General features: G+C 54.4%; 1 protein-coding gene across 1 annotated transcript; it reads left to right on the forward strand.

The window, feature by feature from the left end:
• Positions 1-3,455: 3,455 nt before the first annotated feature.
• CD2BP2 (CD2 cytoplasmic tail binding protein 2) lies at positions 3,456-15,570 on the forward strand. The gene is made up of 7 exons (XM_063935482.1): positions 3,456-3,660; positions 6,720-6,783; positions 7,923-8,058; positions 13,702-13,859; positions 13,940-14,525; positions 14,612-14,703; positions 14,787-15,570. Exons 2-7 carry the CDS (start codon positions 6,721-6,723, stop codon positions 14,895-14,897), a joined length of 1,146 nt encoding a protein of 381 aa, XP_063791552.1. The 5' UTR covers positions 3,456-3,660; position 6,720; the 3' UTR covers positions 14,898-15,570.
• Positions 15,571-16,163: the final 593 nt, after the last annotated feature.

A 16,163-nucleotide genomic window follows, 5' to 3' on the forward strand; every position in this document is an offset into this window, starting at 1 on the left:
CCAATGCGATAGGCACATATAGCAGAAGTAATTCAAACCTAAAGAAATATATATGAAAAAATGATAATCAAAGTGTCAGGTTAGGAGACATTAATCTGGTGGGAATAAGAACATTATTAAATATTACCTCATTAAGTTATTAATAATACCAGATTTATGATTAATATGATGGGTTTAACTGATCATGGGGCGGGAACTCAGATGTAAACAACAGAAACCACATCCCAATACTAGCCATCGCCCACTTCTTGAACTGGCCAATGGTCCCCGGTGCACAGGATATGTCCCACCCCCTAACCAATGGAAGAAGAGCACACAGTGTCTATTGTATTATGTCTTGATCTACTGAATAAAGAGCGAGCTGCAGGCCAGGTCACTATCACAGACTCTTAACGCTTTTAACCTGATTAGCGGAGGACCGGGACCGGGAAGCGCTTGCGAATATTCATACGTATGTACATTGACTGTAGCCATTTACTCTGTTGTAGATTTATCTTGTTAGCCTGTAGTGTATAATTTGTACTGTGTTACCTTTTGAAATAATCCACGGTGGCCTTAGAACCCTGTGGTTCAACTACATATCGGTGTTGTGTCCTCACTTTCCTGCAAGGGTTTAAAGCGTATTTAACTGTATAAGGTTTATAAGTATTGATAAGGTGTACGCACTGCGGGTACTTTATACCGTCAGCGCTACTTAAGGTTTAAGGTGTAACATCATTGCAGAGCTTTGCTGCATAAGGTTTAAAGTGTAATCAAATCATTGCATTGCATAACTGTATAAGGTTTTAAGGTGTATCAATTGGGTGCGAACGCACAGCGTGTGCTTTGTACCCACAGTGCGGCGTTTGTACGCTAAGTGCGTACACGGTACGGGACTCTGTGCGCAAATAGCGTACGAAGTACGTAGCGTGAGCTAGCGACCGCAGCAGCTCCATAGTAAAGGTGTGTTTAAAGGTATAGCTTTGTGTTGAAAGGTAATATTGACATTATCACTTGACAAAGGTCCATTGACCGAAACGCGTCGACATTATCTGGACTGTGAGTAGCTATAGTCTGTTTTCTTGCTCTTTGCTTTGTTCCACCACTGAAAGGATAATTTACAAAGAGACTTTTTCTTTATTTTTAATTTTTTAACTTTTTAACTTGATTTTGGATGGATTAAAAATTTGTTTTCCATGGACGTCATTTCCTTCATTTGAGTTTTCTCGGAACATGTATACACCGATTGCAGCACTTATGAGATCTTGACAGATGTAAATTTGTTACCACCAATTGAATGATCAAAATTATTAAGGCTCGCTAGAAGAATAACTACAGTGTAAAGATACCTTGATAGGAGTTGACCCAGCAGTTCCAGTGTGAGTTGGGGTGCGCCTTGCCTATAAGAATCGTTGATTAAAGAAACCTTTATAGGAGTGTCCTATATACATTCTGTGTGAGTTCTGGGTACGCCTGTGTTAAACTCCTGTTTTTCGCTTTATGTCTGTCCACTTGGAGGCCGTGAAAGTTACCATACAAAAGAAACCTTTATGAGCAAATCATCACTTAATTTTTGTGTGAGTGGGGTACGCGAGACATTATCAACTCACTACCAGTCACGAAAAACGTCATTGTTTTTATTCATTGTATTCGGTTTTGGTCTGTAAACAATATTACACATTGTATGTTATTATCTTTTTTCTGCATGTGCGAGTAACTGAAACCTGATGGGATTGGATGATACTACGAACCTCTCCTATTGAACCAACCAGACCTCAGACCCTCTTTGACTCGTAATAGGAACGTATTGTATACATTATCCATGTTACATCTACCTCATTAAGCGCCCAGGACACAGTTTAGTGTGCTTCCTTTGTATGGAGTTGTGATTTGGAAATGTGGTGACATTTATTTTTGCAACTAAAAGTGTACGGGCAGCTTTGCACCTGAAAGACTCATTTCACTGTTGTTTTACCTTTGCAAATCCCCATCTCCATTTGCTGAAATGCAGCCCCAGACTTGTAAGGAACCTCCACTATGCGTCACTGCTGCCTGCAGACATTATTGTACCGCTCTCCAGCCCCTCAGCGAGCGCACTGCCTCCTGTTCCACCAGATACTTCACATTGTGACCCATCAGCCCAGAGCACCTGCCGCCATTTTCCTGCCCCCCAGTTCCTGTGTTTTCTCTTGGCCTTGTTTCCATGTTGACGGTATGGCTCTATAGCTGCAATTCTTCCATGAAGACCACTTCTGGCCAGATTCCTCCGAGCAGTAGATGGGTGTACCTGGGTCCCACTGGTTTCTGCCAGGTCTGAGCTGGTGGCACTGCTGGACATCTTCTGATTTGGAAGGGAAGTAATCCATACTTGCCTACTCTCCCGGAATGGCCGGGAGGCTCCCGAAAATCGGGTGACCCTCCCGGCCCCCCGGAAGAGCAGGCAAGTCTCCCGATTTGCGGGGTCCCCCCTGCCCGTCCGCCCACTTAGTGTGTAAAGTGGGCGGTCCGGGCAGTTGATGACGCGATTCTTGCTGAATCGCGTCATCATAGTCACGCCCCCTGCAGTGTAATGCCGGTGATCGCGGCATTACAGAGCGGGGGCGTGGCTTAAAGGAGGTGTCACTGTGACCCCCCCCGCCCTTGCTCCGCCTCCGGCCACCCCCTCCTTTACAGCACAGCCTCCCCTGCCCGCCCGCTGAGCCGACCTGGCTGCTCTCTCCCGCAGAGAGCAGCCAGAATATCGGTAAGTATGAAGTAATCATGACGTGTCTTTCATCTAATGTACTAAATTTCCTTGGCCGACCGCTGCGTCTATTGAACTCCACGCTGCCCGTTTCTTTCTGCTTCTTCAGTAGAGCTTGAACAGCACATCTTGTAATTCCGGTCTGCTTTGCAATGTTTGCCTGGGAGAGCCCTTCCTGAAGCCGTATACCTACCTTGTGCTCAGGCTTGCCATGGTGTACGACCTGTGACGTGAAATGGTCTTCCACAACCTCACATTGTAGCAGAGTTTGGCTGTTCCTCACCCAGTTTTCAGCCTCCTACACTGCTGTTTCTGTGTCAGTTAATGACTGTGTTTCCGCCCACATATGGAATATATGATCATTATCACCTGTTCGTTATGATCGGTTAATCATACACCTGACTATAATCCTACAGACTCCCTGTGTGCAAGTGTACCTAGAGGCACTGATGCTGGTGTTAAGGGAAAAGGCGCCGGGCGGTCACATGACTAGATTTCACATCCGTGGTAGATGCTAGAACATCTGACGTCAGGGGGAGGAGCCAGGCTGTTACTATCACGCCAACAACCGCTTCCTTTAGTAACCTGGTGACGAGCGGGGCGGAGCCCTGTCCGGGTCTTGCTCCTCCTTCTGCTGACGTCAGAGGTCCTTTCCTCAACTCGGTTTTAGCCGTAACCGAGACTACACCGGAAGGTGCTGGGCGGAGCCAGAGGCAGCGGCGGCAAGTCATGTGACTGATAGAGCACGGAGCGGCACCGCCCCCAGCGCTCTGTACACACGGGGCGTCACCCGGAACCCCGCCCCCGGCATTGCACCACGTGTAACAGCTCAGCCGGAAGGGGCGCGGCTACAGCTACCTCACTTCCTGCGCGCCCGACGCCGTCTCCCTGTGACTGCCCATCGTATAGTGTGCTGCCTGCTACTGCCGCCCCGAGAGGTCTCCGCTGCCCCCCACACCCTAATATCCTGTGCCCAGCCTCCTGTACCCCCCCACACCCCAAAATCCCCTGCCTGTACTCTCACCCCCTGTGCCCAGCCTCCTGTACCCCCCATACCCCGATATCACCTGCCTGTACTCTCACCCCCTGTGCCCAGCCTCCTGTACCCCGCCCATACCCCATTATCCCCTGCCTGTACCCTCACCCCCTGTGCCCAGCCTCCTGTACCCCCCATACCCCGATATCACCTGCCTGTACCCTCACCCCCTGTGCCCAGCCTCCTGTACTCTCTCCCCCTGTGCCCAGCCTCCTGTACCCCCCCATACCCCAATATCCCCTGCCTGTACCCTCACCCCCTGTGCCCAGCCTCCTGTACCCCCCATACCCCGATATCACCTGCCTGTACCCTCACCCCCTGTGCCCAGCCTCCTGTACTCTCTCCCCATGTGCCCAGCCTCCTGTACCCCCCCATACCCCAATATCCCCTGCCTGTACCCTCACCCCCTGTGCCCAGCCTCCTGTACTCTTTCCCCCTGTGCCCAGCCTCCTGTACTCCCCATACCCCAATATCCCCTGCCTGTACCCTCACCCCCTGTGCCCAGCCTCCTGTACTCTCTCCCCCTGTGCCCAGCCTCCTGTACCCCCCCCATACCCCAATATCCCCTGCCTGTACCCTCACCCCCTGTGCCCAGCCTCCTGTACCCACCCATACCCCGATATCCCCTGCCTGTACCCTCACCCCCTGTGCCCAGCCTCCTGTACCCCCTATACCCCGATATCCCCTGCCTGTACCCTCACCCCCTGTGCCCAGCCTCCTGTACTCTCTCCCCCTGCGCCCAGCCTCCTGTACCCCCCATACCCCAATATCCCCTGCCTGTACCCTCACCCCCTGTGCCCAGCCTCCTGTACCCCCCATACCCCGATATCCCCTGCCTGTACCCTCACCCCCTGTGCCAGGCCTCCTGTACCCCCCCCCATACCCCGATATCCCCTGCCTGTACCCTCACCCCCTGTGCCCAGCCTCCTGTACCCCTCCCATACCCCAATATCCCCTGCCTGTACCCTCACCCCCTGTGCCAGGCCTCCTGTACCCCCCCATACCCCGATATCCCCTGCCTGTACCCTCACCCCCTGTACCCAGCCTCCTGTACTCTCTCCCCCTGTGCCCAGCCTCCTGTACCCCCCCATACCCCAATATCCCCTGCCTGTACCCTCACCCCCTGTGCCCAGCCTCCTGTACTCTCTCCCCCTGTGCCCAGCCTCCTGTACTCCCCATACCCCAATATCCCCTGCCTGTACCCTCACCCCCTGTGCCCAGCCTCCTGTGCTCTCTCCCCCTGTGCCCAGCCTCCTGTAACCCCCATACCCCAATATCCCCTGCCTGTACCCTCACCCCCTGTGCTTAGCCTCCTGTACTCTCTCCACCTGTGCCCAGCCTCCTGTACCCCCCCATACCCTGATATCCCCTGCCTGTACCCTGACCCCCTGTGCCCAGCCTCCTGTACCCCCTATACCCCGATATCCCCTGCCTGTACCCTCACCCCCTGTGCCCAGCCTCCTGTACCCTCACCCCCTGTACCCAGCCTCCTGTACTCTCTCCCCCTGTGCCCAGCCTCCTGTACCCTCTCCCCCTGTGCCCAGCCTCCTGTACCCCCCCATACCCCAATATCCCCTGCCTGTACCCTCACCCCCTGTGCCCAGCCTCCTGTACTCTCTCCCCCTGTGCCTAGCCTCCTGTACCCCCCCATACCCCAATATCCCCTGCCTGTACCCTCACCCCCTGTGTCCAGCCTCCTGTACTCTCTCCCCCTGTGCCCAGCCTCCTGTACCCCCCCATACCCCAATATCCCCTGCCTGTACCCTCACCCCCTGTGCCCAGCCTCCTGTACTCTCTCCCCCTGTACCCAGCCTCCTGTACCCTCTCCCCCTGTGCCCAGCCTCCTGTACCCCCCCATACCCCGATATCCCCTGCCTGTACCCTGACCCCCTGTGCCCAGCCTCCTGTTCCCCCTATACCCCGATATCCCCTGCCTGTACCCTCACCCCCTGTGCCCAGCCTCCTGTACCCCCCCATACCCTGATATCCCCTGCCTGTACCCTCACCCCCTGTACCCAGCCTCCTGTACCCTCACCCCCTGTACCCAGCCTCCTGTACCCCCTATCCCCCGATATCCCCTGCCTGTACCCTCACCCCCTGTGCCCAGCCGCCTGTACCCCCCCATACCCCGATATCCCCTGCCTGTACCCTCTCCCCCTGTGCCCAGCCTCCTGTACCCTCACCCCCTGTACCCAGCCTCCTGTACCCCCTATCCCCCGATATCCCCTGCCTGTACCCTCACCCCCTGTGCCCAGCCGCCTGTACCCCCCCATACCCCGATATCCCCTGCCTGTACCCTCTCCCCCTGTGCCCAGCCTCCTGTACCCCCCCCCCCATACCCCGATATCCCCTGCCTGTACCCTCACCCCCTGTACCCAGCCTCCTGTACCCTCACCCCCTGTACCCAGCCTCCTGTACCCCCTATCCCCCGATATCCCCTGCCTGTACCCTCACCCCCTGTGCCCAGCCGCCTGTACCCCCCCATACCCCGATATCCCCTGCCTGTACCCTCTCCCCCTGTGCCCAGCCTCCTGTACCCCCCCCCCATACCCCGATATCCCCTGCCTGTACCCTCACCCCCTGTGCCCAGCCTCCTATACCCCGATATCCCCTGCCTGTACCCTCACCCCCTGTGCCCAGCCTCCTGTACCCCCCCATACCCCAATATCCCCTGCCTGTACCCTCACCCCCTGTGCCCAGCCTCCTGTACCCCCTATACCCCGATATCCCCTGCCTGTACCCTCACCCCCTGTGCCCAGCCTCCTGTACCCTCACCCCCTGTACCCAGTCTCCTGTACCCTCACCCCCCGTGCCCAGCCTCCTGGACCCTTACCTTCCCCTTGTACCCTGTACCCTTCAATACCCTAACCCCCTGTACCCCTTCTACCCGGCAATGTGCCACTCTCCACCTACGCCCCAATAATCTCTTTTGTTGGGTAATTGATTTGTTTTGCTTCACAGGATGTCTAAGAGAAAAGTGACCTTTGAGGATATATCTGGAGAGGAAGAGATGAATAAGAGACGGGTGAGTTGATGTGGGGGGAGACATTGTACCGTGGGGCTGATTCCTCAGTGCAGCCAGTGACTGAGGGTATAGGCTATAGCCCTCTTTATCGCTACCCGGTGACGGCATAGCATTAGGGGTAAGTGATCTGTATCATAACGCCTGTACGCATGCCCTCTGTTACTGTGTACCTTGGACCCTGGGGCAAATCATTGCAAAGCTATTTTCTTGGACATACTAAATCTGTTTTGGGGGGTCTTACTAAATCCTATAAGGGGCTTCCAGTTTGCCTTATAGATATGCACCGTAATATACTGCACTGTGTCCAGTAATGACCATAACGCCCTCCCTGGCTCACGCCTGCATTGCTGAGAAGTATCCCAGACCGCCCGTCTCAGTCCCGGGGACGCAGCAATCTGCCCTCTCGCGTTGTGGGTGAGCGCTCACTGCCCCGAATGACGCTGAGAGCAGTATAATGGGTGCTACTTAGTCCTGATGACCGCGTCGTGCAGCGGCGACGGAGATACTGTGCGCGGCGGGAAGCAGCAGCTAGTGAAGCGATCCTTATTATCCCCATGCGGGAGTGTAGTTGGATTGTGGTCAGTGTAGGAATTGCTACAGCCCAATTAATCCTATATTGTTCCCTTCCTATAGTGCTGATAAAGCCCAATGCGTTATATAAGTGTGTGACCAAAGGAGAACGTGCTGATTCTTACTGTGCGATATAATACTCGGGTACTGAGAGTATTCAGTATCCAGCTGAGTATCGGTCTGGGTACCAGGCAACTAAACCTTCTACGTCAGATGATATACTAAGGCTCGCAGTCATCAGTGTTTCTGAATAGGGTCACTTCCAGGTGTTCCAGACTTATATCTCTGCTGAAATATACAGTGTGTGTATACTGCACTACATAGCCCAGCATGCTATCCATGACATCTGCCAGGTGCTTCTCTGCTGAAGATAATGGAGAATGTCATTGGTTTCCCCTAGGTCCTGTGTTCCTACATAATGTGCACATATGCCGGTGTAGCGTCACTGTCAGGGTGTGTGGTGCGGAGGAAGCTCCTACCCCAGTCACCTCCCATCTCAGATCCTGCCCCGTGTAATACTGTAAGTGCATCTGATAACGGCTGCTTATCACTTTCTCCCCGTTTCCCAGTTTCCAGAGACAGTCGGGGGTCCCGGCAGCCGCTTTAAGGGAAAGCACTCCCTTGACAGCGACGAGGAAGAGGAGTTGGAGGAAATATCTGGGGACGCTGCTAAATACAACATGCTGGCACCGGAGGACGTGGAAGGTGAGTGTCTCCTTATTCTGCCGCTTCCTGTAGTACTGTGGTATAAAGCAGAGCCAGCCAGATGCTCTCTGGGTTACTAGGACTGTCAGCTGCTGCATGGCTAATAGAGGGGGTTATAGGTTCCCTATTCCACTGTTACCCCTCTCCCTCCCCAAACCCCCCGCCAATCCTTCCTCAGCATTTATTGTCATATTTGTGTGTGCAGTGTGACATCTGGGTGACTGATTCCCCCCAGCGTGGGAGTGAGGTGTGAGGCTGGAGCAGGGACAGTGCGGTGTGAGGTCTGGGTGACTGATTCCCTCCAGCGTGGGAGTGAGGTGTGAGGTCTGTGTGACTGATTCCCACCAGCGTGGGAGTGAGGTGTGAGGTCTGTGTGACTGATTCCCACCAGCGTGGGAGTGAGGTGTGAGGCTGGAGCAGGGACAGTGCGGTGTGAGGTCTGGGTGACTGATTCCCTCCAGCGTGGGAGTGAGGTGTGAGGTCTGTGTGACTGATTCCCACCAGCGTGGGAGTGAGGTGTGAGGTCTGTGTGACTGATTCCCACCAGCGTGGGAGTGAGGTGTGAGGTCTGGGTGACTGATTCCCCCCAGCGTGGGAGTGAGGTATGAGGCTGGAGCAGGGACAGCGCAGTGTGAGGTCTGGGTGACTGATTCCCCCCAGCGTGGGAGTGAGGTGTGAGGTCTGGGTGACTGATACCACCCATCGTGGGAGTGAGGTATGAGGCTGCAGCAGGGACAGCGCAGTGTGAGGTCTGGGTGACTGATTCCACCCAGCGTGGGAGTGAGGTGTGAGGTCTGGGTGACTGAATCCCCTAGCCAGGGAGTGAGGTATGAGGCTGGAGCAGGGACAGCGCAGTGTGATGTCTGGGTGACTGATTCCCCCCAGCCAGGGAGTGAGGTTTGAGGCTGGAGCAGGGACAGTGGGGTGTGAGGTCTGGGTGATTGAATCCTCTAGCCAGGGAGTGAGGTGTGAGGCTGGAGCAGGGACAGTGCGGTGTGAGGTCTGGGTGACTGATTCCCCTCAGCGTGGGAGTGAGGTGTGAGGCTGGAGCGGAGACAGTGCAGTGTGAGGTCTGGGTGACTGATTCCCCCCAGCCAGGGAGTGAGGTGTGAGGTCTGGGTGACTGATTCCCCCCAGCGTGGGAGTGAGGTGTGAGGTCTGGGTGACTGATTCCCCCCAGCGTGGGAGTTGAGGTATGGAGCTGGAGCGGGGACAGTGCGGTGTGATGTCTGGGTGACTAAATCCCCCCAGCCAGGGAGTGAGGTATGAGGCTGGAGCGGGGACAGTGGGGTGTGAGGTCTGGGTGACAATTCCCCCAGCCTGGGAGTGAGGTGTGAGGCTGGAGCGGGGACAGTGGAGTGTGACGTCTGGGTGACTGATTTGGGGAAGAAGCGCTGGGGCCATGATACAATGTCAGGGGCATGAAGCGGGGAAGAAGCGATGGGGCCATGATACAATGTCAGGGGCATGAAGCGGGGAAGAAGCGCTGGGGCCATGATACAATGTCAGGGGCATGAAGCGGGGAAGAAGCGCTGGGGCCATGATACAGTCTCAGGGGCATGAAGCAGGGAAGAAGCGCTGGGGCCATGGAACAATCTCGGGGGCATGAAGCGGGGAAGAAGCGCTGGGGCCATGATACAATCTCAGGGTCATGTAGCTGGGAAGAAGCGCTGGGGCCATGATACAGTCTCAGGGGCATGAAGCGGGGAAGAAGCGCTGGGGCCATGGAACAATCTCAGGTGCATGAAGCGGGGAAGAAGCGCTGGGGCCATGACACAATCTCAGGGGCATGAAGCGCGGAAGAAGCGCTGGGGCCATGGAACAATCTCAGAGGCATCAGTGATCGCGCTGAGACCAAAAAAAAGTGGGTCCCAGGGACCCCTCACTTTTAAAAATTGGGGTCCTACTTGTCCTTTTCTGGGTCCCATTGGAATGAAGGTTTTAATTAGTCTTATTAATGATTCAAACATAAAAACACAAACTTGATTTGGACACTACAAAAGGGGTGCAAGGGGGAGGATGGGGTGACGATGCTGCTGGGCTGTGTAGCATACAGGACACCCCGCACTTTAGATGTAATTAGACATTTTGGTGACCTTGTGGCAGAAAGAGAATTGGTTCTCCCGCACTGAGACTGAAAACTGTGACAGTGCGCGCCGAAGGCGCGCTGGAATTTTTTAGGGGCGTAGCTTCGTGGGGAAGGGGCGTGGTCACATAATAGTACCAATTCACATTATTCCACACAGTAGTGCCGCTTATACACATTGCACCAGGTAGAACCTCCTATACACACTGAGCCAAGGAGAGCACGTTATTCACATTGCACCAGGTAGAGCACGTTATACACATTGCGCCACACATTGCACCAGGTAGAGCACGTTATACACATTGCGCCACACATTGCACCAGGTAGAGCACGTTATACACATTGCGCCACACATTGCACCAGGTAGAGCACGTTATACACATTGCGCCACACATTGCACCAGGTAGAGCACGTTATACGTATTGCGCCAGGTATAGCACGTTATTCACATTGCGCCAGGCAGAGCACATTATTCACATTGCGCCAGGCAGAGCACGTTATTCACATTGCGCCAGGTAGAGCACTTAACAATTATATGATTAAAAAACAGGACAACATTATTAAATAATACATTTTCTATATGTAATGGCTTTATGGTGCCGCTATAATAGAGCCCCAGACTGGATTTAGACACTACAAAAGTGTTGTGGGGGAGGGAGGGTGACAATGCTGCTGGGCTGTTATCATATCGGAAGTATGCATTCAGGATCCTGGCTGTCGGGATCCCAGCAGCCGTAATACCGATGCCGGAATCCTGACAGCAGCCACAATACCAACACTGGCATCCAGAGGTGATCAGGATCCCGGCAACGATATCCTGACAGTCAGGATCCTGAAGGGAAGTATGCACTGCCGCCACTGGTTTAGCGTGCAAGTGGGAAGGGGGGGGGGGGGGTTAGGATATGGTGTTGGGGAGGGTTAGGCTGCAGAGGGGGGGGGGGGGGGGGGGGGGTATAGGTGTTAGGCACTAAGGGGGTGGGTTGGGTTTAGGCTGCGGGAAACGGAGGGTTAGGGATGGGAGGTTAGGGTACCCTCTGCACTCGTCACTCTTGTCGGCTTTGCTGCGATCGGGATGCTGGTGTCGGTATACTAAATGCCAACATCCTGATGACGACTTCGGACACTTGGTACAACCACTGGATTTGAGTCATGCTGCCTGTAATTTATGTGCTGACTGATCAACTTCAGTGACACTCACTGTGCTGGCTGCCTTTACAGTAACCAGCGGCAACCAGCAGTAACCAACAGCAACCAGCAGTAACCAACAAAGGCAGACAGCACAGTGAGTGTCACTGAAGTTGATCAGTCAGCACATAAATTACAGGCAGCATGACTCGAATCCAGTGGTTGTATCAAGGGTCCTGTATGCTGCAGAGACCAGCAGCACTGTCACCCTCTCGCCTCACCCCCACTCCATACCACAAAAATGTTGCGTTTAACACCTGTTTGCAGGCGCCATGCAGCCCCCATCTCCGCCATCCCACCGATATGAACAGCCCCCCTGCCGCCACCGTAAGTCCAGCTCACCCCTCCGCACAGCAAGCACAGTCCCCGGTCACCGACGTTCAACATCCCCGCAGCACAGTGTGTAGCGCGCCGCAGAGCCGTCCTCACTGTCTGTCCGGCTCCCGTGAAGCTCCAGCGGGTGATCGGCGGGGGCGTCCTCACTCTGTCCGGCTCCGTGAAGCTCCAGCGGGTGATCGGCGGGGGGGGCGTCCTCACTCTGTCCGGCTCCGTGAAGCTCCAGCGGGTGATCGGCGGGGGGGGCGTCCTCACTCGGTCCGGCTCCCTTGAGGCTCCAGCGGGTGATCGGGGGGGGGGGAGGCGGGCCGCACCGCCACAAGAGGACTTATAGAAGACCAGCTTCAGCGGAGCATCTTGCCCCCGGTGTGATGTGTGTGCGCGGTGTAGGGGGCGGGGCCTTCTGGGTGCATGCGGATAGAGAGATGCGGCGGCGATTGGATGAGGAGGCGCGGCGGTGATTGGATGGGAAGACAGAGTCTCCTATTGGTGCAGTGATACACAGCGCGTCCTATGGGACCCGCTCATTTTTTAAAACCGGGTACGTCTCTTCCTGTAGCGCGTAAAAACGCGCTATAGCGCGTATTTTGCGATCACTGGGCATGAAGCGGGGAAGAAGCGCTGGGGCCATGATACAGTCTCAGGGGCATGAAGCGGGGAAGAAGCGCTGGGGCCATGATACAGTCTCAGGGGCATGAAGCGGGGAAGAAGCGCTGGGGCCATGGAACAATCTCAGAGGCATGAAGCGGGGAAGAAGCGCTGGGGCCATGATACAGTCTCAGGGGCATGAAGCGGGGAAGAAGCGCTGGGGCCATGGAACAATGTCAGGGGCATGAAGCGGGGAAGAAGCGCTGGGGCCATAGAACAATCTCAGGGGCATGAAGCGGGGAAGAAGCGTTGGGGCCATGGAACAATCTCAGGGGCATGAAGCGGGGAAGAAGCGCTGGGGCCATGGAACAATCTCAGGGGCATGAAGCGGGGAAGAAACGCTGGGGCCATGATACAATCTCAGGGGCATGAAGCTGGGAAGAAGCGCTGGGGCCATGATACAGTCTCAGGGGCATGAAGCGGGGAAGAAGCGCTGGGGCCATGGAACAATCTCAGAGGCATGAAGCGGGGAAGAAGCGCTGGGGCCATGATACAGTCTCAGGGGCATGAAGCGGGGAAGAAGCGCTGGGGACATGGAACAATCTCAGAGGCATGAAGCGGGGAAGAAGCGCTGGGGCCATGATACAGTCTCAGGGGCATGAAGCGGGGAAGAAGCGCTGGGGCCATGATACAATGTCAGGGGCATGAAGCGGGGAAGAAGCGCTGGGGCCATGGAACAATCTCAGGGGCATGAAGCGGGGAAGAAGCGTTGGGGCCATGGAACAATCTCAGGGGCATGAAGCGGGGAAGAAGCGCTGGGGCCATGGAACAATCTCAGGGGCATGAAGCGGGGAAGAAGCGCTGGGGCCATGATACAATGTCAGGGGCATGAAGCTGGGAAGAAGCGCTGGGGCCATGGAACAATCTCAGGGGCATGAAGCGGGGAAGAAGCGCTGGGGCCATGATACAATGTCAGGGGCATGAAGCGGGGAAGAAGCGCTGGGGCCATGGAACAATCTCAGGGGCATGAAGCGGGGAAGAAGCGTTGGGGCCATGGAACAATCTCAGGGGCATGAAGCGGGGAAGAAGCGCTGGGGCCATGGAACAATCTCAGGGGCATGAAGCGGGGAAGAAGCGCTGGGGCCATGATACAATCTCAGGGGCATGAAGCGGGGAAGAAGCGCAGGGGCCATGATACAATGTCAGGGGCATGAAGCGGGGAAGAAGCGCTGGGACCATGATACAGTCTCAGGGGCATGAAGCGGGGAAGAAGCGCTGGGGCCATGATACAATCTCAGGGGCATGAAGCGGGGAAGAAGCGCTGGGGCCTTAGGGTAAGCTAGAACATCCTCTCTGCAATCCCAACCATTGATCATTTTATACCTGTTCCCTTTGTGACTTTTGGACGCTGGACCAGGTTATAGAGTGATAATCTCTTTACCCCACAGGACAGGAGAGCGCCACCCTTGATTCAGAAGGGGGAGTGCAGATCACGCCCTTTAATCTGAAGGAAGAAATGGAGGAAGGACACTTTGACTCGGAGGGGAACTATTTCCTGCGGAAGGAAGAGGAGATTAAAGATCACTGGCTAGATAACATTGACTGGGTAAGCCATTCGGAGGCTGGCAACGTGCGCTGACCCTGCCCAGTTACACTGAGCTCATCTTCCGTCTCCTCCTTTTTCAGGTTCGAATTAAAGAGCGAAAAACGCCCCATCCTGTCCCCAGTGCGAAAGGCGACTCCGACTCTGATGAAGGGCGAGCACCTATGGAAATGAAGGAATTATTAGATGGCCTTCTGAAGATGTTATTGCCCGGTGAGACGGTGGCAAAAGGCATCCGGCGTTTAGGAGGAGCAGAGAAGAGGAAGCGAGCCAGCGTAAAGAAGGTAAAACGCAAAAGAGGAGTTCACAGCTCACGACACAGAGATAAGAGTGAGTCAAAAGAAAGTAGTGTGAAGGCCGGAGATGAGGAGGGGGAGGGAGAGGCCCCAGAGATGAGGAGCGCAGAAGGTGTAGCCCCAGAATCAGAGGATCAGGACAAGATGGACCTGCAACTGGGGGACGAGGCTGGTGGAGAGAAACCAGAGAAGGAGATGGAACCGCTTGAGCAGCTCATCTCCCTGGCAGATCAGATGGTGGCCCTGGGTGTCTACGAGGTGTATCAGGACACGTACGAGAAGCTGACGTACAGACTGAAACATCTGGCTCCGCCTGCACCTCTGGACATGTTCGCGGATGAGGTGGAAGAGGACAGTCTGGAGACAAAGGAAGGTAATGACCGCTGTGTTCTCTCCCAGTAGCTGCTGTCATCTATGTACAATGTGCTGAACCCTCTGACGTTCTGTTTCCATTACCAGCGCGCACTGTGGATGAAGTTCTCTGGGAGTATAAGTGGGAGAACAAAGAGGGTGCGGAGCTGTATGGGCCATTCACAAGCTCCCAGATGCAGGTAATGGCTGGTGGATGGGTGGGAGCATTCTCGCCTACCATACCTTCTTGCTGTAATCACCACCTGTCTCCTCTCTCCTACAGGATTGGGTAGATCAGGGGTACTTTCTGGAGGGGGTGTACTGCCGACGTGTCAACAGCTCAGGTGGACAGTTCTACAATTCTCTGCGGATAGACTTTGATCTGTACGTGTGAATATTATGCTCTGGCTCAGGACACCATGAGACCTGGACTAGATGGGGCATACAGCCAGCTGGTCCCCTGTCTCTGGTTCAGGACATCATGTTATCCCATGAGACCTGGACTAGATGTGTCATACAGCCAGCTGGTCCACTGTCCCTCTGTATCTGTTTCAGGACATCCATGTTATCACATGAGACCTGGACTAGATGCGTCATACAGCCAGCTGGTCCACTGTCCCTCTGTATCTGGTTCAGGACATCCATGTTATCCCATGAGACCTGGACTAGATGGGGCATACAGCCAGCTGGTCCCCTGTCCCAGGGCACCATGAGACCTGAACTAGATGTGTGCATACAGCCAGATGGTCCCGTGTCCCTTTGTTCCTGTGTATCTGGCTCAGGACATCATGGGCTGGACTGTCCTCTGCTCTTATGAGGCCATGACTTGCTGTTGAATGTGTGTGTCAAGATGCTCCTTTGCGTCCCTAGCTCCGGGCACCATTTTCCCCGGGGCCGGACATCCTCTGTGTTTATACCGTGGACTGGGCATTGTGTGTGTTTGGCCCATTGTGGGACGCTTGCTTCTAAGTGTCCCAGTGAGTGATCTTCTCCATTGTACAGATGACTTTGGGTGTGTGCTGAACTTCATTCAGGATGTTTGTAATTAAAATATTTTTATAATTCTATTTTTATGTGTGACATGACATTCCTGTGGTGTAGACACCTGTAAGTTGAGCAGAAGTATGAGTTAAGTTGCAGGGATATTCAGGAAATGAAACAAGTACATTTACAGAGGAGAAGGTCCTAACAGAACTCTCAAAGCTGAAAGTGGACAAACCTAAGGGGCCAGATAGGTTACAGCCAAGGATACTAAAAGAACTTAAAGAGGTGCTGGTAGTACCATTGATAGAATTATTCAACCAGTCATTAGCTACAGGAGTAATTCCAGAGGACTGGATAAGAGCAAACGTAGTTCCACTGCACAAAAGTGGAAGCAAGGAAGAGGCAAACAACTACAGACCAGTGAGTCTTGCATCAGTAGTAGGGAAATTGATGGAAATAGTCTACAACTTTCTTTTAAGAGTATCTCAAATCCAGCAATTTACAGGATCCCAAACAGCATGGATTCACTGGGGCGAGATCATGTCAAACAAATCTTATTGACTTTTTTGATTGTGTGACTAAAGTGATGGATAAAGGTGGAGCCATGGATATAGCTTATCTAGACTTTAGTAAGGTTTTTGACACTGTTCCCCATTGCAGACTGCTAAATAAACTT

The sequence above is a fragment of the Pseudophryne corroboree genome, chromosome 7, assembly GCF_028390025.1.
Source record: "Pseudophryne corroboree isolate aPseCor3 chromosome 7, aPseCor3.hap2, whole genome shotgun sequence".
NCBI classification, from domain to species: Eukaryota; Metazoa; Chordata; class Amphibia; order Anura; family Myobatrachidae; genus Pseudophryne; species Pseudophryne corroboree.